General features: G+C 57.6%; 2 protein-coding genes across 2 annotated transcripts in view; one reads left to right on the forward strand and one right to left on the reverse strand.

The window, feature by feature from the left end:
• The window catches only part of LOC139255400 (uncharacterized), a 63,888-nt gene extending 53,973 nt beyond the window's left edge, over positions 1-9,915 (forward strand). Inside the window, exon 9 of the mRNA XM_070873914.1 lies at positions 8,962-9,915. Within this exon, the coding sequence (XP_070730015.1) occupies positions 8,962-9,008 (47 nt within the window). The 3' untranslated portion in view covers positions 9,009-9,915. The remainder of the gene's footprint in view (positions 1-8,961) is intronic.
• A 3,906-nt stretch (positions 9,916-13,821) lies between these two features.
• Positions 13,822-21,664, reverse strand: part of LOC139255398 (GMP reductase 2) — a 77,111-nt gene continuing 69,268 nt past the window's right edge. The window contains exon 9 of the mRNA XM_070873912.1: positions 13,822-19,821. Within this exon, the coding sequence (XP_070730013.1) occupies positions 19,641-19,821 (181 nt within the window). The 3' untranslated portion in view covers positions 13,822-19,640. The remainder of the gene's footprint in view (positions 19,822-21,664) is intronic.

Raw genomic sequence — 21,664 nt, forward strand, 5'->3', positions numbered from 1 at the left:
AGAATGATACCGGGGCTAAAGGGGTTAAATTATGAGGACAGGCTGCATAGGCTGAGCTTATGTTCCCTCGAGTATCGAGGATTAATGGATGATCTAATTGAGGTGTTTAAGATGATTTGAAAGAGTAGGAAGCATTCCTTCACACAAAGGCCAGTGTAAATTTGGAAACTGCTTGAGATTGATAGATTTTTGTTGGGTAAGGGTATTAATGGTTACAGGACCAAGGCGGGTAGATAGTTAAATGGTGGAAAAGGGGCTGAACGGTCTCCTCCTGTTCCTGTGTAACAGGCCCGAAGGGCTGAATGGCCTCCTCCTGTTCCTATGTAACAGGCTCGAGGGGCTGAATGGCCTCCTCCTGTTCTTATGTAACAGGCTCGAGGGGCTGAATGGCCTCCTGTTGCTATGTAACAGGCTCGAGGGGCTGAATGGCCTCCTCCTGTTCCTGTGTAACAGGCCCGAGGGGCTGAATGGCCTCCTCCTGTTCCTGTGTAACAGGCTCGAGGGGCTGAATGCCTCCTCCTGTTCCTGTGTAACAGGCTCGAGGGGCTGAATGGCCTCCTCCTGTTCCTGTGTAACAGGCTCGAGGGGCTGAATGGGCCTCCTCCTGTTCCTGTGTAACAGGCTCGAGGGGCTGAATGGCCTCCTCCTGTTCCTATGTAACAGGCCCGAGGGGCTGAATGGCCTCCTCCTCCTGTTCCTGTGTTCTAAAGTGGGGAGTGTGAATACTGTGCGGTGACAGGGAGAACTGCCTTTTCAGTCAATAGGAAGTCCATTGCCAGCGACCTGGCCCACTGCCCTTGCTCTACCCGGGGTTTCTCCTCAGAAGTGCCAGCCATGGCTCAGTGGGTCTCACTCTCGCCTCGGAGTCAAAAAGGTCGTGGGGTCGAGTCCTCTCTCCAGGGACTCGGGGGGGCCGAGAGTCCATGGCTGACACTCCTGGTGTCCGCACTGTCGGGAGGGGCCGTCTTCTGAACGAGATGTTAAACTGAGGTCCCCTTCTGCTCCCCCTCAGGGTGAATGTGAAAAATCCCACGGCCACTATTGGAAGAAGACCTTGGGTGGGGCGGGGGGGAGGTAGTTCTCCCCACTGTGCCCTGGAGGCCAATATTTATTGGTCAATCAGCGTCACGTGCTGCTTGTGGTCTCTTGCTGTGCGCATATCTGGTTACCGCGGTTTCCTACACTACAACAGTGAAAAAAAAAACGGGCTCGATTGGCTGTAAAACGCTTTGGGATGTCTTGAGGTGCTGACAGGCGCTATGTAAATGCTGGAGAGGGTACAGAGGAGATTTATCAGGATGTTGCACTGGAGAGGGTAGAGGAGATTTACCAGGATGTTGCACTGGAGAGGGTACAGAGGAGATTTACCAGGATGTTGCACTAGAGAGGGTACAGAGGAGATTTACCAGGATGTTGCACTGGAGAGGGTACAGAGGAGATTTACCAGGATGTTGCACTGGAGAGGGTACAGAGGAGATTTACCAGGATGTTGCACTGGAGAGGGTACAGAGGAGATTTACCAGGATGTTGCACTGGAGAGGGTACAGAGGAGATTTACCAGGATGTTGCACTTGAGAGGGTACAGAGGAGATTTACCAGGATGTTGCACTAGAGAGGGTACAGAGGAGATTTACCAGGATGTTGCACTGGAGAGGGTACAGAGGAGATTTACCAGGATGTTGCACTAGAGAGGGTACAGAGGAGATTTACCAGGATGTTGCACTGGAGATGGTACAGAGGAGATTTACCAGGATGTTGCACTGGAGAGGGTACAGAGGAGATTTACCAGGATAGTGCACTAGAGAGGGTACAGAGGAGATTTACCAGGATGTTGCACTGGAGAAGGTACAGAGGAGATTTACCAGGATGTTGCACTGGAGAGGGTACAGAGGAGATTTATCAGGATGTTGCACTGGAGAGGGTACAGAGGAGATTTACCAGGATGTTGCACTAGAGAGGGTACAGAGGAGATTTACCAGGATGTTGCACTGGAGAGGGTACAGAGGAGATTTACCAGGATGTTGCACTGGAGAGGGTACAGAGGAGATTTACCAGGATGTTGCACTGGAGAGGGTACAGAGGAGATTCACCAGGATGTTGCACTAGAGAGGGTACAGAGGAGATTTACCAGGATGTTGCACTGGAGAGGGTACAGAGGAGATTTACCAGGATGTTGCACTGGAGAGGGTACAGAGGAGATTTACCAGGATGTTGCACTGGAGAGGGTACAGAGGAGATTTATCAGGATGTTGCACTGGAGAGGGTACAGAGGAGATTTACCAGGATGTTGCCGGGACTGGAGAATTTTAGCGATGAGGAAAGATTGGATAGGCTGTGGTTGTTTTTCTTTGGAACAGAGGAGGCTGAGGGGAGACCTGATTGAGGTATATAAAATGATGAGGGGCCTGGATAGAGTGGATAGGACGGACCTGTTTCCCTTGGCAGAGGGGTCAACAACCAGGGGGCATAGATTTAAAGCAATTGGGGGGAGGTTTAGAGGGGATTTGAGGGGAAATGTCTTCACCCAGAGGATGGTGGGGGTCTGGAACTCATTGCCTGAAAGCGGGGTAGAGGCAGAAACCCTCACCACATTTGGATGTGCCCCTGAAGTGTTGTAACCCACAGGGCTACGGACCCAGAGCGGGAAAGTGGGATTAGGCCGGGTAGCTCTTGGTCGGCCGACACGGACACGATGGCCTCCTTCCCTGCTGTAAATGTCTGTGGTTCGATGAAGTTCTTTAACCTTGCCCGCGTTGTCTGTCTCTCTCTCTCTCTCTCTCTCTCGCTCAGCGATCTCCCTCCAGATCTCGGGCCCGACACCACACAGCATCGAGCTGCTAGACGTCATCTCGGACTCTGAGGACGAGGGCTGTGAGCCTCTGGGCCCCGGCCTGGACGGGAAGGTGAGAGGGCAGGGGGCCGACTTCAACCTCCTGCCCCCCGGGGGGGAAATCTCAAGACTCGAGACCCTGTTTCCCCCATTGGCGCTCCGTGCACAGTTGGGTTAATGTAAGGGGCGGGGGGGGGGGTGTACGGGAGACCTCGAGCCCCTTCCTGCTCATCGCTGACCAGCTGACCTTACAGCGGACGCCTCCCTCCGATCGGGCTCCCTGTCCTGCAGCGGTCGCCCTGTGTCTAGGTGTTATCCGCGATCTGAGTTGATCCCCAGCCGCGAGCAGGGAGCTGTGCGCAAATCTGGGGACCGCGGTTTGCTACATTACAACAGTGTCAAATAAAGAGTTTCCCCATTGGCCGTAAAGTGCTTTGGGACATTCCCAGGTGGAGGAAGGCACTATGCAAATGTTAGCGAGGGTACAGAGGAGATTTACTAGGATGTTGCCGGGACTGGAGAATTTTAGCGATGAGGAAAGATTGGATAGGCTGGGGTTGTTTTCTTTGGAACAGAGGAGACTGAGGGGAGACCTGATTGAGGTGTATAAAATGATGAGGGGCCTGGATAGAGTGGATAGGACGGACCTGTTTCCCTTGGCAGAGGGGTCAACAACCAGGGGGCAGAGATTTAAAGTAATTGGGGGGAGGTTTAGAGGGGATTTGAGGGGAAATGTCTTCACCCAGAGGGTGGTGAGGGTCTGGGGTGGAACTCACTGCCTGAAAGGATGGTAGAGGCAGAAACCCTCACCACATTTCAATCACTCAGAGGCAGTCCCTCGGAATTGAGGAAGACTTGCTCCCACTCTAACAGTGAGTTCTCAGGTGGCTGAACAGTCCAATACAGGAACCACAGTCCCTGTCACAGGTGGGACAGACAGTGGTTGAGGGAAGGGGAGGGTGGGACTGGTTTGCCGCACGCTCCTTCCGCTGCCTGCGCTTGCTTTCTGCGCGCTCTCGGCGACGAGACTCGAGGTGCTCAGCGCCCCTCCCGGATGCACTTCCTCCACTTAGGGGCGGGACTGGTCTTTGGGCCCAGGGACTCCCAGGTGTCGCTGGGGAAGTCGCACTTTATCAGGGGAGGCTTTGAGGGTGTCATTTAAAAAGTACTTGGACGTGCGCTTGAAGTGCTGTAACCTACAGGGCTACGGACCGAGAGCGGGAAAGTGGGATTAGGCTGGGTAGCTCTTTGTCGGGGGGGGGGGGCTACAGTTCGCCTGGGTTCAGGTGGTGGGAAGGGGGAGGAGAAATCAGGATCCCTCGATCACTATCCAGTCACGGTAGCTTGGGAGTCCCTGTACGTGTGTGTTTGTGAAATGCGATTCCTGCTGCGGTTGAATATGCCGCTAACAAGTCACTGCCTGGGCTCGGTTACCCGATTCATTCTCGGGTGGTTGCAGCCGCCACTGGCATGGCCCTGTGGCGTTTATTGCCAATCTCACCACCTGGAAGTGCTACAGTCCCGTGAGGCGAAAGTGCTCCCGTAGCCCTGTTGGTTTTTGAACGGGCCGGAAATTGTCTCACCTGGGCCACCTTCGAGGGAGGGCGAGGAATTCGCGTTGAGGGCTTGGGGCTGGGAGGTGAAGGGTTGGGGGTGGCCTGTTCCGCCCCCTCCCCCCCCCCCCCCCCCCCACTCTGAGACGCTAACGGTGACACAGGTTCACTGACCCCTGACCCCCTGCCCGCTCTTCTTTTCCCAGGAGCCTCTACATCTGTACCACAGAACCAAACACAACACCTTTATCCCAACCCTGGTCCAACACGTCTAGCCGCTCGCCATGTACCCCTGGAAAGGGTGGCGGTGAGTTCTGTATTTAAAAAAAAAAAGGGGGGTTGTTGTACGAGGTCGAGTTACGAGGCGGGTTTCGAATGCTGGCGGTTGGTGAATTGATCATTTGTGGGTTTGGCGGGGGGCGCGGGAGAGACGAGAGGGAGGAAGCGATCTCGTTTTAACGTCTCGTCCCATCTTTGTTTCAATGTGTGTTTAGTTCTGGAGTCAGCCCCGTGGGCTCAGCCTCTGAGGCGGAAGGCCGTGTGTTTCACTCCGCACTGCACAGACTCGAGCTCCATAATCCAGGGCTGTCACTCCCAGTGCCAGTCCTGAGGGAGTCCTGCACTGTCGGAGGGGCGGTACTGAGGGAGCGCCGCACTGTCGGAGGGGCGGTACTGAGGGAGCGCCGCACTGTCGGAGGGGCAGTACTGAGGGAGAGCCGCACTGTCGGAGGGACAGTACTGAGGGAGTGCCGCACTGTCGGAGGGGCAGTACTGAGGGAGTGCCGCACTGTCGGAGGGGCGGTACTGAGGGAGCGCCGCACTGTCGGAGGGGCGGTACTGAGGGAGCGCCGCACTGTCGGAGGGGCAGTACTGAGGGAGAGCCGCACTGTCGGAGGGACAGTACTGAGGGAGTCCTGCACTGTCGGAGGGGCGGTACTGAGGGAGCGCCGCACTGTCGGAGGGGCGGTACTGAGGGAGCGCCGCACTGTCGGAGGGGCGGTACTGAGGGAGCGCCGCACTGTCGGAGGGGCGGTACTGAGGGAGCGCCGCACTGTCGGAGGGGCAGTACTGAGGGAGAGCCGCACTGTCGGAGGGACAGTACTGAGGGAGTGCCGCACTGTCGGAGGGGCAGTACTGAGGGAGTGCCGCACTGTCGGAGGGGCGGTACTGAGGGAGCGCCGCACTGTCGGAGGGGCAGTACTGAGGGAGAGCCGCACTGTCGGAGGGACAGTACTGAGGGAGTGCCGCACTGTCGGAGGGGCGGTACTGAGGGAGCCCCGCACTGTCGGAGGGGCAGTACTGAGGGAGTCCTGCACTGTCGGAGGGGCAGTGCTGAGGGAATGCCGCACTGTCGGAGGGGCAGTACTGAGGGAGCGCCGCACTGTCGGAGGGGCAGTACTGAGGGAGTGCCGCACTGTCGGAGGGGCAGTACTGAGGGAGCGCCGCAATGTCGGAGGGGCAGTACTGAGGGAGTGCAGCACTGTCAGAGGGGCAGTACTGAGGGAGCCCCGCACTGTCGGAGGGGCAGTACTGAGGGAGTGCCGCACTGTCGGAGGGGCAGTACTGAGGGAGCGCCGCACTGTCGGAGGGGCAGTACTGAGGGAGTGCAGCACTGTCAGAGGGGCAGTACTGAGGGAGCGCCGCACTGTCGGAGGGGCAGTACTGAGGGAGCGCCGCACTGTCGGAGGGGCAGTACTGAGGGAGCGCCGCACTGTCAGAGGGGCAGTACTGAGGGAGCGCCGCACTGTCAGAGGGGCAGTACTGAGGGAACGCACTGGCGGATGGTCCCGAGACCCGAGCCCTATAATCCAGGGCCGTCGCCCCTGGTGCCAGTCCTGAGAGAGTGCTGCTCTGTCGGAGGTGCCGTCTTTCGGATGAGACAGTAAAACGAGGGCCCCGCCTACCCTCTCGGGTGGATTTGAACGATCCCACGACCAGTGTTGGAAGAAGAGCGGGGGAAACTTCGTCACCGGTGTCCTGGGCCCCAACATTTATCATCGGAAGAATGGATAATCTAGTTATTATCACATTGCTGCTTGTGGGAGCTAGCTGTGTGCTAATTGGCTGCCCCCTTTCCATGACAACAGTGACTACACGCCAAAAAAGTACGTTATTGGCTGAGAGGCGCTTCGGGACGTCCTGAGATGGTGAAAGAATTGCTATCGAAATGCGAGTCTTTTGTTTTCCTTTCCGTGGACTGGAGCGCCCCACCGTTACAACACCCCGTGTATTGTTCTCCTGCGGCGGAGCTGTGGGTTATGTCGGCTGGCCCTGTCTGCAACGTCCAGCTGCCATGTATAATACTAGTGGGCCTCCCGTGGAGTTGCTCACGGTGCAGGTGAAGTTGTGGACGGGAGTAACGCCCCCCCTCCCCTCCCTACCCCAGTGCACTATTCTGCTGCTGAGGCGAATCTGTGTGTGTCGCAGTGTGTGGGCTTGTGTGTCCCTGTCAGCTCGCTGTCTCGCTGCTGTGCGCATGACACAAGTGGGGCCCACAGGATCAGGGTCACCATTGCGATGTTCAGCTGCTGTTTCTTCTTCCCCCGCCCCCGGCCCCGCCCCCGGCCCCGCCCCCGCCCCCCCCTCGGTTGTGGAGGAACACTAACACGAGTTCTGGGGGTGACTTGAGACCAAAGTGGGGACCGACAGTCCCTGTCCACAGGTGGGGTGGACGGGGGTGGACGGGGGGGTTGTGTGCTTGGGTTGCCCTGGTGCTCCGTCCGCTGTTTGCACTCGGCTTCCGGCGACGAGACTCCCTGCTCCCATCTCGCCCTCGACCAGCCCCCGCTGGAGGGGAGCTAAACCACAGGCCGGGCGGGAATTTGTTCGCCTCTCGTCCGGATCCAAGGTCCGTCCCACCTTGTGTCATCGAGTTACAGTACGCGGACGACGCTTACCATCATCAACACCTTCACCGAAGTGTGCGAGAGCATGGGCCTAACACAAAACATCTGTGAAGACAAAGGTTCCCCACTAAGCTGCCTCCGCCACACAGCACTATCCCGCCCCGATTATCGGGATCCAGTGATGGGACCTTGGACAACCTGGACCATTTTCCACACCTCGGGAGGCAACTGTCAACAAGAGCAGACATCAGCGACAAAGAACAACACCGCCTTCAGTTCTGCTGCTAAGCTGGTTTTAATCAGCCAGTCCACATCACTGCAGCAAATTATAAGCTACCCGGGTCAGTCAGAGGGCAATTGCAACTGCATGTAAATTTCAAGCTCCAGGTCTCCTTTCGCTTTAAAACAAAAAGATTGCTTTCAACCTGTTGTTCATTTTTTTTTAAAGTAAATATATGTAGGCAATCCTTTTAAACGGACTCTCAGTCAGCCCCTTCGGGTCTGTGTATGTCTCTCTCAATGTAGTCAGCTCTCATTGTGTTTTTTAAGTCTGTAATGTAACTGAGTATATCAGGATGCACGACTGGTTCGGGAAAAGGGAATTGGGTATATTCCAGAGAAGGAAAAATTTCCAGGGCTACAGGAAAAGAGCAGGTGGGCGTGGCCAGCTCTTTCAGAGAAACGGTACTGGAACCGGAGCTGGAATCAGAACTGGAACCGGTGCTGGAACCAGAACTGGAACCGGTGCTGGAACTGGAACCGGAACCGCTGCTGGAACCGGAGCTGGAATCAGAACTGGAACCAGAACTGGAATCGGAGCTGGAATCAGAGCTGGAACCGGTGCTGGAACCAGAACTGGAACCAGAACTGGAACTGGTGCTGGAACCAGAACTGGAACTGGTGCTTGAACCAGAACTGGAACCGAAGCTGGAACCGGAACCGGAGCTGGAACCAGAACTGGAACCGGTGCTGGAACCAGAACTGGAACCGGAACCGGAGCCGGAACCAGAACTGGAACCGGTGCTGGAACCAGAACTGGAACCGGAACCGGAGCCGGAACCAGAACTGGAACCGGTGCTGGAACCAGAACTGGAACCGGAACCGGAGCCGGAACCAGAACTGGAACCGGTGTTGGAACCAGAACTGGAACCGGAGCTGGAACCTTATGAAGAAAGGTTGAGTAGGTTGGGCCGATACTCATTGGAGTTTAGAAGAATGAGCGGGGATCTTATTGAAACGTGTAAGATTCTGAGGGGGTTCGACAGGGTAGATGCAGAGAGGATGTTTCCCCTCGTGGGGGAATCTAGAACTAGGGGGCATAGTCTCAGAATAAGGGGCCGCCCATTTAAAACTGAGATGAGGAGGAATTTCTTCTCTCAGAGGGTTGTAAATCTGTGGAATTCTCTGCCCCAGAGAGCTGTGGAGCCTGGGACATTGAGTATATTTAAGGCGGAGATAGAGAGATTTTTGAGCGATAAGGGAGTGAAGGGTTATGGGGAGCGGGCGGGGAAGTGGAGCTGAGTCCATGATCAGATCAGCCATGATCGTATTGAATGGTGGAGCAGGCTCGAGGGGCCGAATGGCCGACTCCTGCTCCTGTGTCTTATGTTCTTATGGGAGGGCGCGTATCACTACTGCTCTGTAGACCATGAGCTTGGTGCCGGGTTTGAGATCCTGATCTTTGAATGCTCTTTTACTAATCGCTGAACGTGTCACTTCTGTTCTGTTTCAGAGGCCGGCAGTGGGCCGATGGGGTTCGAACCGGCGCTGACCAGTTAGGGGGCTCGTTCGCTCGGACGACTCAGGTGCAGCCCACCCCTCTCTGCCGACACCGCCCGCGGCCACGTTACCCATCCCCTCCGTTGGCCGCTCCGTTAACCCCGTGAACCTTCGGTTCCCCCCTCCCCCCCCCCGCCCCGTGTTGGGTGGTCCCACCGTGTCTGGTCTCTCAGCATCGGATGCCGACCTGGAGCAAGTCTTTCTGTGAACTGGACTTCCCGCGGCTGAAGAACGTTCGAGCAAATCGTTGACTGATGTCAACCGTCTCCTGTGGTTTACGTGACACGGGGGGTGGGGGGTGAGGGGTGAAACTGCGATGGCCAACAGGTGTGCGGCAGTGTGAGGGGAAATCTCGGTTGTCCTCGAGGATTTCGGTGGCCCAAGGGAATGAATTTTGTACAAACACGTGGTTCTTCCACAAAAGGTGTCTTTCTTGCCGGGGAGAATCGGCACTGGTAGCGTTGACAAACAGCCGTGGGCCAGTCGTTCCCGCGCTCGCCCCGTAGTCAGGCCGTGGGTTCGTAGAATCGAGCACCATCACCTTTGACCCGACACTCCCAGTGCCGGTTCTGAAGGAGCGTCCGCTGCACTGTCGGGAGTTGGCCTCTTGTGGGATGAGAGGCGAAACACTTTGCAAGTCCTGGGGTGGCGAGATGGTCCTTTCTCTGATACTGATCTTCAGGTGGATGAGTCGGGCAGGGTTGGGTATTCGGGAGAAGACATCCGGTCCGGGTTCAGGTCGGAGAGACCATCGGGGACCGGTGATTTGAGGGCCGGGGACATATCACGTTCAGGAGACCTGAGGGGAGTCCGTTTGTCCGCACTTATATATTTGTCTCTTGTTTAATGGAAAACATGGGCATTTCTACTGGGAAATTAATGAAATTCTAAATAAAAAGTGTGTCAAGAGTGAGTACGCTCTCCATTATCTGCCGGGGGCACTCGGGTGGGCATGTTGTGTATATTTTTAAACCTAGCTTTGCTGGTGGGACGTATCTTTTCCCCCCCATCCCCGGGCTGATAAACACGACTGTACACGACCTCGGGACCCAGGCCGTTCCGGATTCCAGGTATTTCAGAACGTCTGGGCCGAGGAGGGGGGAGATCGGGCCGAGGAGGGGGGAGATCGGGCCGAGGAGGGGGGAGATCGGGCCGAGGAGGGGGGAGATCGGGCCGAGGAGGGGGGAGATCGGGCCGAGGAGGGGGGAGATCGGGCCGAGGAGGGGGGAGATCGGGCCGAGGAGGGGGGAGATCGGGCCGAGGAGGGGGGAGATCGGGCCGAGGAGGGGGGAGATCGGGCCGAGGAGGGGGGAGATCGGGCCGAGGAGGGGGGAGATCGGGCCGAGGAGGGGGGAGATCGGGCCGAGGAGGGGGGAGATCGGGCCGAGGAGGGGGGAGATCGGGCCGAGGAGGGGGAGATCGGGCCGAGGCGGGGACAGGTCAGGTCAGGTCAAGGCCATGGAGGTGGGAGAAGGTCGGTCCGAGGGGAGGAGGTCGGAGGTCAGTCCAAGGGGAGGGGGGGGGGGGCGAGAAGGAGGTCGGGCCGTGGGGAGGGCGGAGGTTGGTCCAAGGGGAGGGGGGGAGGAAGAGGTCGGGCCGAGGGGAGGGGGGAGGAGGAGGTCGGTCCGAGGAGAGGGGGGAGGTTGGTCCAAGGGGAGGGGGGAGGAGGAGGTCGGGCCGAGGAGAGGGGGGAGGTCGGTCCAAGGGGAGGGGGGAGGAGGAGGTCGGGCCGAGGGGAGGGGGGGAGGAGGAGGTCGGGCCAAGGGGAGGGGGGAGGAGGAGGTCGGGCCGAGGGGAGGGGGGGAGGAGGAGGTCGGGCTGAGGGCAGGGGGGAGGAGGTCGGTCCGAGGGGAGGGGGCGGGGAAGGTCCGAGGGGAGAGGGCGGAGAAGGTCCGAGGGGAGGTCGGTCCAGGGGGCGGGAGGAGGAGGTCGGGCTGAGGGGAGGAGGTCGGTCCGAGGGGAGGGGGCAGGGAGGTCGGTCTGCGGGGAGGGGGAGAGGTGAGAGGTCGGTCCGAGGGGAGGGGGCAGGGAGGTCGGTCTGAGGGGAGGGTGGGGGTTGGTCCGAGGGGAGGAGGAGGTCGGTCCAAGGGGAGGGGTGAGAAGTCGGTCCGAGGGGAGGGGTGAGAGGTCGGTCCGAGGGGAGGGGTGAGAGGTCGGTCCGAGGGGAGGGGTGAGAGGTCGGTCCGAGGGGAGGGGTGAGAGGTCGGTCCGAGGGGAGGGGTGAGAGGTCGGTCCGAGGGGAGGGGTGAGAGGTCGGTCCGAGGGGAGGGGTGAGAGGTCGGTCCGAGGGGAGGGGTGAGAAGTCGGTCCGAGGGGAGGGGTGAGAGGTCGGTCCAAGAGGAAGGGTGAGAGGTCGGTCCGAGGGGAGGGGTGAGAGGTCGGTCCGAGGGGAGGGGTGAGAGGTCGGTCCGAGGGGAGGGGTGAGAGGTCGGTCCGAGGGGAGGGGTGAGAGGTCGGTCCGAGGGGAGGGGTGAGAGGTCGGTCCGAGGGGAGGGGTGAGAGGTCGGTCCGAGGGGAGGGGTGAGAGGTCGGTCCGAGGGGAGGGGTGAGAGGTCGGTCCAAGAGGAGGGGTGAGAGGTCGGTCCGAGGGGAGGAGGAGGTCGGTCCAAGGGGAGGGGTGAGAGGTCGGTCCAAGAGGAGGGGTGAGAGGTCGGTCCGAGGGGAGGAGGAGGTCGGTCCAAGGGGAGGGGTGAGAGGTCGGTCCGAGGGGAGGGGTGAGAGGTCGGTCCGAGGGGAGGAGGAGGTCGGTCCGAGGGGAGGGGTGAGAGGTCGGTCCGAGGGGAGGGGTGAGAGGTCGGTCCGAGGGGAGGGGTGGGGGGAGGAGGAGAAGGGAGGTCGCACTCAACGTTCATACACTCTCCAGGGAAAGGCCTTGAATATGGAGGCGATAGGGAGATTTGGACATTCTGGAGCATACATCCTTAAAGGTACATGGGCAATGCCATGTAGCGATAGCTGGAGCAAATCAGGTGTCGTGGTGTATCCCTGGGACAATTCAGTACAAGGTGAGGCGTACTGTTCTGTCCTTGTACAGACCTGAGTCAGGCCGCACTTGGAATACTGGGTCCAGTTGTGGTCTCCTCACATGGTGGGTGATATTGAGGCTTTGGAGAGGGTTCAGAGGAGGGTCACCAGACTAATTCCCAGTCTGAAGCTTCTTAGTTATCAACATAGGCTAAAAGAGTTGGGACTCTGTGCCTTAGAGCAGCGTAGACTCGAGGGGGATCTGACCAATTAGGCCGGACCAGGGGGCACAACTTTAAGTTGTATGGGGCCAGATCTGGGTTAGACGTCAGGAGATGGTTCATTTCCCAGAGAACAAGCTGCTGTTTCATGAGGTGGATGCAGGCTCACTGAATTCCCTCATTGGAGAGCTGGATCTGTTTCTGTCTGCTGCGGAGATCACCTCCTACAGAAGGGTAGGTACTGAGGGAATTCATCAACATCAGAGGCAGTCCCTCGGAGTCGAGGAAGACTTGCTTCCACTCTAACAGTGAGTTCTCAGGTGACTGAACAGCCCAATACGGGACCCACAGTCCCTGTCACAGGTGGGACAGACAGTGGTTGAGGGAAGGGGAGGGTGGGACTGGTTTGCCGCACGCTCCTTCCGCTGCCTGCGCTTGCTTTCTGCGCGCTCTCGGCGACGAGACTCGAGGTGCTCAGCGCCCCTCCCGGATGCACTTCCTCCACTTAGGGGCGGGACTGGTCTTTGGTCCCAGGGACTCCCAGGTGTCGGTGGGGGATGTTGCACTTTATCGAGGTACTGCAGGTAATTGAATGGCCAGTGATCTGGACTAGCTTTGATCGCCTGGATGGGACCGAGAGGAATTTCCCAGATGTTTATTTGCTCCCAAATTGGCCTGTGTTTTTTTTTTGCCTCTCCCAGGAGACCACAGGGTTTGGGGCGGGGTGGAGTGTATACGTTGTGATACACACGGTATGGCAATTGTGTGGGACAGGATCAATAGACCAGAAGAGGGCCTTTGCCTGTCCAGCATTGTTGGTCTGTCACTTTTACTGAAACCAGCTTTTTATTTCAGAATTGAAAAAGAAATTCAAATTCTCAAACTGGGATTTAAACTCACGGTCGCAGGGTTATTAGCCACTGACAGAACCACGACATCACTGTGCCTACCATCACCAGCCCGTGTTTAAAGGCTTGGGCCTAGAAATTCGTCTGGGATTCGGCCTCCCGTCATATATTCTGCTCCATTGCAGTCACTGGGAGGGGAACGTGGAGGAGGTGGTGTTCCCATGGACCTGCTGCCTTTGTCCTTCTAGGGGGTAGAGGTCGCGGGTTTGGGAGGTGCTGCCGAAGAAGCCTTGGCGAGTTGCCGCGGTGCATCTTGTAGACGGTGCACACGGCAGCCACGGTGCGCCGGTGGTGGAGGGAGTGAGTGTTGAAGGTGGTGGGGAGCGTGTCGATCGAGCGGGGCTGCTTTGTCCTGGATGGTGTCGAGCTTCTCGAGTGTTGTTGGAGCTGCAACTCACCCAGGCCAAGTGGGGAGTGTTCCATCGCACTCCTGACTTGTGTCTTGTAGATGGTGGGAAGGCTTTGGGGAGTCAGGAGGTGAGACACTCACCGCAGAATACCCAGCCTCTGACCTGCTCCTGTAGCCACAGTATTTATGTGGCTGGAAGAGAGCGATTCCCGAGTTACGCTGGGCATCCGCACTGCATTAAAACACTGCTGGACAGCCCAGGCCAGCCGGTCCTGGTGTGTTAAACCTTGCAGCAGGCTCCAGGAGAGGAAGCAGGCTGCTGTGTGAATGAACAGCGACAGTCACTGTCTGCAAGGAAATCCGACCATCTGTTAACACACATGCCTTTTTTAATTTTTAAAATGTACGTGATTTCAGGATCAACCCAGGCAGCTGACAGCTTGCATATGTGTGCATCTGGTCGTGGGATCCCAGCCCAGGCTGGTTCCCAAGGAAACGCCAATACAAAGGCAAGATTCAAATTCATCCCTTCCTCCCCAAACACCAGTAAGAAAAATCCTGCAATCTCATGTGATTTAAAAAAAAATGGGCCCAGCTTCGACTCGTACAGGTACAGGGGGTTAGATACAGAGTAAATCTCCCTCTACACTGTCCATCAAACACTCCCAGGGCAGGTACAGGGGGTTAGATACAGAGTAAATCTCCCTCTACACTGTCCATCAAACACTCTCAGGGCAGGTACAGGGGGTTAGATATAGAGTAAAACTCTCTACACTGTCCATCAAACACTCCCAGGGCAGGTACAGGGGGTTAGATACAGAGTAAAGCTCCCTCTACACTGTCCATCAAACACTCCCAGGGCAGGTACAGGGGGTTAGATACAGAGTAAAGCTCCCTATACACTGTCCCATCAAATACTCCCAGGGCAGGTACAGGGGGGTAGATACAGAGTAAATCTCCCTCTACACTGTCCATCAAACACTCCCAGGGCAGGTACAGGGGGTTAGATACAGAGTAAATCTCCCTCTACACTGTCCCATCAAACACTCCCAGGGCAGGTACAGGGGGTTAGATACAGAGTAAAGCTCCCTCTACACTGTCCCATCAAACACTCCCAGGGCAGGTACAGCACGGGGTTAGATACAGAGTAAATCTCCCTCTACACTGTCCCATCAAACACTCCCAGGGCAGGTATAGGGGGTTAGATACAGAGTAAAGCTCCCTCTACACTGTCCCATCAAACACTCCCAGGGCAGGTACAGGGGGTTAGATACAGAGTAAATCTCCCTCTACACTGTCCCATCAAACACTCCCAGGGCAGGTACAGGGGGTTAGATACAGAGTAAAGCTCCCTCTACACTGTCCCATCAAACACTCCCAGGGCAGGTACAGGGGGTTAGATACAGAGTAAAGCTCCCTCTACACTGTCCCATCAAACACTCCCAGGGCAGGTACAGGGGTTAGATACAGAGTAAATCTCCCTCTACACTGTCCATCAAACACTCCCAGGGCAGGTACAGGGGGTTAGATACAGAGTAAATCTCCCTCTACACTGTCCCATCAAACACTTCCAGGGCAGGTACAGGGGGTTAGATACAGAGTAACGCTCCCTCTACACTGTCCCATCAAACACTCCCAGGGCAGGTACAGGGGGTTAGATACAGAGTAACGCTCCCTCTACACTGTCCCATCAAACACTCCCAGGGCAGGTACAGCACGGGTTCGATACAGAGTAACGCTCCCTCTACACTGTCCCATCAAACACTCCCAGGGGAGGTACAGGGGGTTAGATACAGAGTAAAGCTCCCTCTACACTGTCCCATCAAACACTCCCAGGGCAGGTACAGGGGGTTAGATACAGAGTAACGCTCCCTCTACTCTGTCCCATCAAACACTCCCAGGGCAGGTACAGGGGGTTAGATACAGAGTAAAGCTCCCTCTACACTGTCCCATCAAACACTCCCAGGGCAGGTACAGGGGGTTAGATACAGAGTAACGCTCCCTCTACACTGTCCCATCAAACACTCCCAGGGCAGGTACAGCACGGGTTAGATACAGAGTAACGCTCCCTCTACACTGTCCCATCAAACACTCCCAGGGGAGGTACAGGGGGTTAGATACAGAGTAAAGCTCCCTCTACACTGTCCCATCAAACACTCCCAGGGCAGGTACAGGGGGTTAGATACAGAGTAAATCTCTCTACACTGTCCCATCAAACACTCCCAGGGCAGGTACAGGGGGTTAGATACAGAGTAACGCTCCCTCTACACTGTCCCATCAAACACTCCCAGGGCAGGTACAGGGGGTTAGATACAGAGTAAAGCTCCCTCTACACTGTCCCATCAAACACTCCCAGGGCAGGTACAGGGGGTTAGATACAGAGTAAAGCTCCCTCTACACTGTCCCATCAAACACTCCCAGGGCAGATACAGCACGGGTTAGATACAGAGTAACGCTCCCTCTACACTGTCCCATCAAACATTCCCAGGGCAGGTACAGGGGGTTAGATACAGAGTAACGCTCCCTCTACACTGTCCCATCAAACACTCCCAGGGCAGGTACAGTGGATTAGATACAGAGTAAAGCTCCCTCTACACTGTCCCATCAAACACTCCCAGGGCAGATACAGCACGGGTTAGATACAGAGTAACGCTCCCTCTACACTGTCCCATCAAACACTCCCAGGGCAGGTACAGGGGGTTAGATACAGAGTAAAGCTCCCTCTACACTGTCCCATCAAACACTCCCAGGGCAGGTACAGGAGGTTAGATACAGAGTAAAGCTCCCTCTACACTGTCCCATCAAACACTCCCAGGGCAGGTACAGGGGGTTAGATACAGAGTAAAGCTCCCTCTACACTGTCCCATCAAACACTCCCAGGGCAGGTACAGGAGGTTAGATACAGAGTAAAGCTCCCTCTACACTGTCCCATCAAACACTCCCAGGGCAGGTACAGGGGGTTAGATACAGAGTAAAGCTCCCTCTACACTGTCCCATCAAACACTCCCAGGGCAGGTACAGCACGGGTTAGATACAGAGTAAAGCTCCCTCTACACTGTCCCATCAAACACTCCCAGGGCAGGTACAGCACGGGGTTAGATACAGAGTAACGCTCCCTCTACACTGTCCCATCAAACACTCCCAGGGCAGGTACAGGGGGTTAGACACAGAGTAAATCTCCCTCTACACTGTCCCATCAAACACTCCCAGGGCAGGTACAGGGGGTTAGATACAGAGTAAATCTCCCTCTACACTGTCCCATCAAACACTCCCAGGGCAGGTACAGGGGGTTAGATACAGAGTAAAGCTCCCTCTACACTGTCCCATCAAACACTCCCAGGGCAGGTACAGGGGGTTAGATACAGAGTAAATCTCCCTCTACACTGTCCCATCAAACACTCCCAGGGCAGGTACAGGGGGTTAGATACAGAGTAAATCTCCCTCTACACTGTCCCATCAAACACTCCCAGGGCAGGTACAGGGGGTTAGATACAGAGTAAATCTCCCTCTACACTGTCCCATCAAACACTCCCAGGGCAGGTACAGGGGGTTAGATACAGAGTAAAGCCCCCTCTACACTGTCCCATCAAACACTCCCAGGGCAGGTACAGGGGGTTAGATACAGAGTAAAGCCCCCTCTACACTGTCCCATCAAAGACTCCCAGGGCAGGTACAGCACGGGGTTAGATACAGAGTAAAGCTCCCTCTACACTGTCCCATCAAACACTCCCAGGGCAGGTACAGCACGGGGTTAGATACAGAGTAAAGCCCCCTCTACACTGTCCCATCAAACTCTCCCAGGGCAGGTACAGGGGGTTAGATACAGAGTAAAGCTCCCTCTACACTGTCCCATCAAACACTCCCAGGGCAGGTACAGGGGGTTAGATACAGAGTAAAGCTCCCTCTACACTGTCCCATCAAACACTCCCAGGGCAGGTACAGCACGGGTTAGATACAGAGTAAAGCCCCATCTACACTGTCCCATCAAACTCTCCCAGGGCAGGTACAGGGGGTTAGATACAGAGTAAAGTTCCCTCTACACTGTCCCATCAAACACTCCCAGGGCAGGTACAGCACGGGTTAGATACAGAGTAAAGCCCCATCTACACTGTCCCATCAAACTCTCCCAGGGCAGGTACAGGGGGTTAGATACAGAGTAAAGTTCCCTCTACACTGTCCCATCAAACACTCCCAGGGCAGGTACAGGGGGTTAGATACAGAGTAAAGCTCCCTCTACACTGTCCCATCAAACACTCCCAGGGCAGGTACAGGGGGTTAGATACAGAGTAAAGCTCCCTCTACACTGTCCCATCAAACACTCCCAGGGCAGGTACAGCTCGGGGTTAGATACAGAGTAAATCTCCCTCTAAACTGTCCCATCAAACACTCCTAGGGCAGGTACAGCATGGGGTTAGATACAGAGTAAAGCTCCCTCTACACTGTCCCATCAAACACTCCCAGGGCAGGTACAGCAGGGGGTTAGATACAGAGTAAAGCTCCCTCTACACTGTCCCATCAAACACTCTCAGGGCAGGTACAGCACGGGGTTAGATACAGAGTAAAGCTCCCTCTACACTGTCCCATCAAACACTCCCAGGGCAGGTACAGCACGGGGTTAGATACAGAGTAAAGCTCCCTCTACTCTGTCCCATCAAACACTCCCAGGGCAGGTACAGGGGGTTAGAAACAGAGTAAAGCTCCCTCTACACTGTCCCATCAAACACTCCCAGGGCAGGTACAGGGGGTTAGATACAGAGTAAAGTTCCCTCTACACTGTCCCATCAAACACTCCCAGGGCAGGTACAGGGGGTTAGATACAGAGTAAAGCTCCCTCTCCACTGTCCCATCAAACACTCCCAGGGCAGGTACAGGAGGTTAGATACAGAGTAAAGCTCCCTCTACACTGTCCCATCAAACACTCCCAGGGCAGGTACAGCTCGGGGTTAGATACAGAGTAAATCTCCCTCTACACTGTCCCATCAAACACTCCTAGGGCAGGTACAGCATGGGGTTAGATACAGAGTAAAGCTCCCTCTACACTGTCCCATCAAACACTCCCAGGGCAGGTACAGCAGGGGGTTAGATACAGAGTAAAGCTCCCTCTACACTGTCCCATCAAACACTCCCAAAACAGGTACAGCACGGGGTTAGATACAGAGTAAAGCTCCCTCTACACTGTCCCATCAAACACTCCCAGGGCAGGTACAGCACGGGGTTAGATACAGAGTAAAGCTCCCTCTACTCTGTCCCATCAAACACTCCCAGGGCAGGTACAGGGGGTTAGAAACAGAGTAAAGCTCCCTCTACACTGTCCCATCAAACACTCCCAGGGCAGGTACAGGGGGTTAGAAACAGAGTAAAGCTCCCTCTACACTGTCCCATCAAACACTCCCAGGGCAGGTACAGGGGGTTAGAAACAGAGTAAAGCTCCCTCTACACTGTCCCATCAAACACTCCCAGGGCAGGTACAGCACGGGGTTAGATACAGAGTAAAGCTCCCTCTACAGTGTCCCATCAAACACTCCCAGGGCAGGTACAGGGGGTTAGATACAGAGTAAAGCCCCCTCTACACTGTCCCATCAAACACTCCCAGGGCAGGTACAGCACGGGGTTAGATAGAGAGTAAAGCTCCCTCTGCACTGTCCCATCAAACACTCCCAGGGCAGGTACAGCACGGGGTTAGATAGAGAGTAAAGCTCCCTCTACACTGTCCCATCAAACACTCCCAGGGCAGGTACAGGGGGTTAGATACAGAGTAAAGCTCCCTCTACTCTGTCCCATCAAACACTCCCAGGGCAGGTACAGCACGGGGTTAGATACAGAGTAAAGCTCCCTCTACACAGTCCCATCACACACTCGGCGGAGGGTGAACGGGTAGAATCTGCGGTCCTGCCCCCAGCTTGATGCGGGCCCTTGTCGTTACCTTCCCCTCCCCCGCCGATTGGACACGTGGTCCCAGAATGGTGATTTTTTTTAAAATAAAAAAGCAGAGAGAATGTAAGTGGGTGGGAGGAATGTTACTGGGAGGAGGGGAGGGGAGCGGGTGGAGATGAACATGGAGAGAGTCGGCAGTAAAGCAGCCCCCTGTGCCCCAGACACGTACATTGTTCAGATCTGAAGCTGGGCCCCGGGCTGTCGGACAGGCAGTCGGTGGCGAAGGCAGGAGGCAGGAGGCAGGCAGCGGGGTGCTCTAGTTGAAGACGGTGTTGACCTGCTGCGTGACACGGATGAAGGTGGTCCTCCGGCTCAGCTCCTTCAGCTTCGCCGCTCCCACGTAGGTGCAGGTGGAGCGCACGCCCCCCAGGATGTCCCGGATGGTGCTTTCCACCTCTCCTTTGAACTCCACTTCCACCGTCTTCCCTTCCGACGCCCTGCGGGAAACGCACGGAGGGAGAGAAAGTCATCGAAAGAGCACCGAGGGGGTGAGGAGCCCCAGCACGGAGGGGGGTGAGGAGCCCCAGCACGGAGGGGGGGGGGGGGGGGGTGAGGAGTCCCAGCACAGAGCGGGGTGCGGAGCCCCAGCACAGAGTGGGGTGAGGAGCCCCAGCACGGAGGGGGTGAGGAGCCCTAGCACGGAGGGGGGTGAGGAGTCCCAGCACAGAGAGGGTAAGGAGCCCCAGCACGGAGGGGGGCGGTGAGGAGTCTCAACACGGAGGGGGTGAGGAGTCCCAGCACAGAGGGGCTGAGGAGTCCCAGCACAGGACGGGGTGAGGAGCCCTGGCACGGAGGGGGAGTGAGGAGCTCCGGCACGGAGGGGGGTGAGGAGTCCCAGCACAGGACGGGGTGAGGAGCCCTGGCACGGAGGGGGGGTGAGGAGCTCCGGCACGGAGGGGGGTGAGAAGTCCCAGCATGGAGGGGGTGAGGAGTCCCAGCACAGAGAGGGGTGAGGAGCCCCAGCACGGAGGGGGGGTGAGGAGCTCCGGCACGGAGGGGGGTGAGGAGTCCCAGCACAGAGAGGGGTGAGGAGCCCCAGCACGGAGGGGGGGTGAGGAGTCCCAGCACAGAGAGGGGTGAGGAGCCCCAGCACGGAGGGGGGGTGAGGAGCTCCGGCACGGAGGGGGGTGAGGAGTCCCAGCACGGAGGGGGGTGAGGAGCTCCGGCACGGAGGGGGGTGAGGAGCCCCAGCACGGAGGGGGGGTGAGGAGCTCCGGCACGGAGGGGGGTGAGGAGCCCCAGCACGGAGGGGGGGTGAGGAGCTCCGGCACGGAGGGAGGTGAGGAGTCCCAGCACGGAGGGGGTGAGGAGTCCCAGCACAGAGAGGGGTGAGGAGCCCCAGCACGGAGGGGGTGAGGAGCCCTAGCACGGAGGGGGGTGAGGAGTCCCAGCACAGAGAGGGTAAGGAGCCCCAGCACGGAGGGGGGCGGTGAGGAGTCCCAGCACGGAGGGGGGTGAGGAGCCCCGGCACGGAGGGGGGTGAGGAACCCCAGCACGGAGGGGGGTGAGGAACCCCAGCACGGATGGGGGTGAGGAGCCCCAGCACGGAGCGGGGTGAGGAGCCCCAGCACGGAGGGGGGTGAGGAGTCCCAGCACGGAGAGGATAAGGAGGCCCAGGACAGAGCGGGGTGAGGAGCCCTAGCACGGAGGGGGGTGAGGAGCCCCAGCACGGAGGGGGGTGAGGAGCCCCGGCACGGAGGGGGTGAGGAGCCCCGGCACGGAGGGGGATGAGGAGCCCCGGCACAGAGGGGATGAGGAGCTCCGGCACAGAGGGGGGTGAGGAGCCCCGGCACGGAGGGGGGTGAGGAGCCCCGGCATGGAGGGGGGTGAAGAGTCCCAACATGGAGGGGATGAGGAGTCCCAGCACGGAGGGGGGTGAGGAGTCCCAGCACGGAAGGGGGTGAGGAGTCCCAGCACGGAGGGGATGAGGAGCTCCAGCACGGAGGGGGGTGAGGAGTCCCAGCACGGAGGGGGTGAGGAGCCCCGGCACAGAGAGGGGGTGAGGAGCCCCAGCACGGAGGGGGGTGAGAAGTCCCAGCACGGAGGGGATGAGGTGTCCCAGCACGGAGGGGGGGTGAGGAGTCCCAGCACGGTGGGGGGTGAGGAGTCCCAGCACGGAGGGGATGAGGAGCTCCAGCACTGAGGGGGGTTAGGAGCTCCAGCACGGAGGGGGGTTAGGAGCCCCAGCACGGAGGGGGGTGAGGAGTCCCAGCACGGAGGGGGGTGAGGAGTCCCAGCACGGAGGGGGGTGAGGAGCCCCAGCACGGAGGGGCTGTGGAG

The sequence above is a fragment of the Pristiophorus japonicus genome, unplaced genomic scaffold (genome assembly GCF_044704955.1).
Source record: "Pristiophorus japonicus isolate sPriJap1 unplaced genomic scaffold, sPriJap1.hap1 HAP1_SCAFFOLD_599, whole genome shotgun sequence".
Lineage (NCBI taxonomy): Eukaryota > Metazoa > Chordata > Chondrichthyes > Pristiophoridae > Pristiophorus > Pristiophorus japonicus.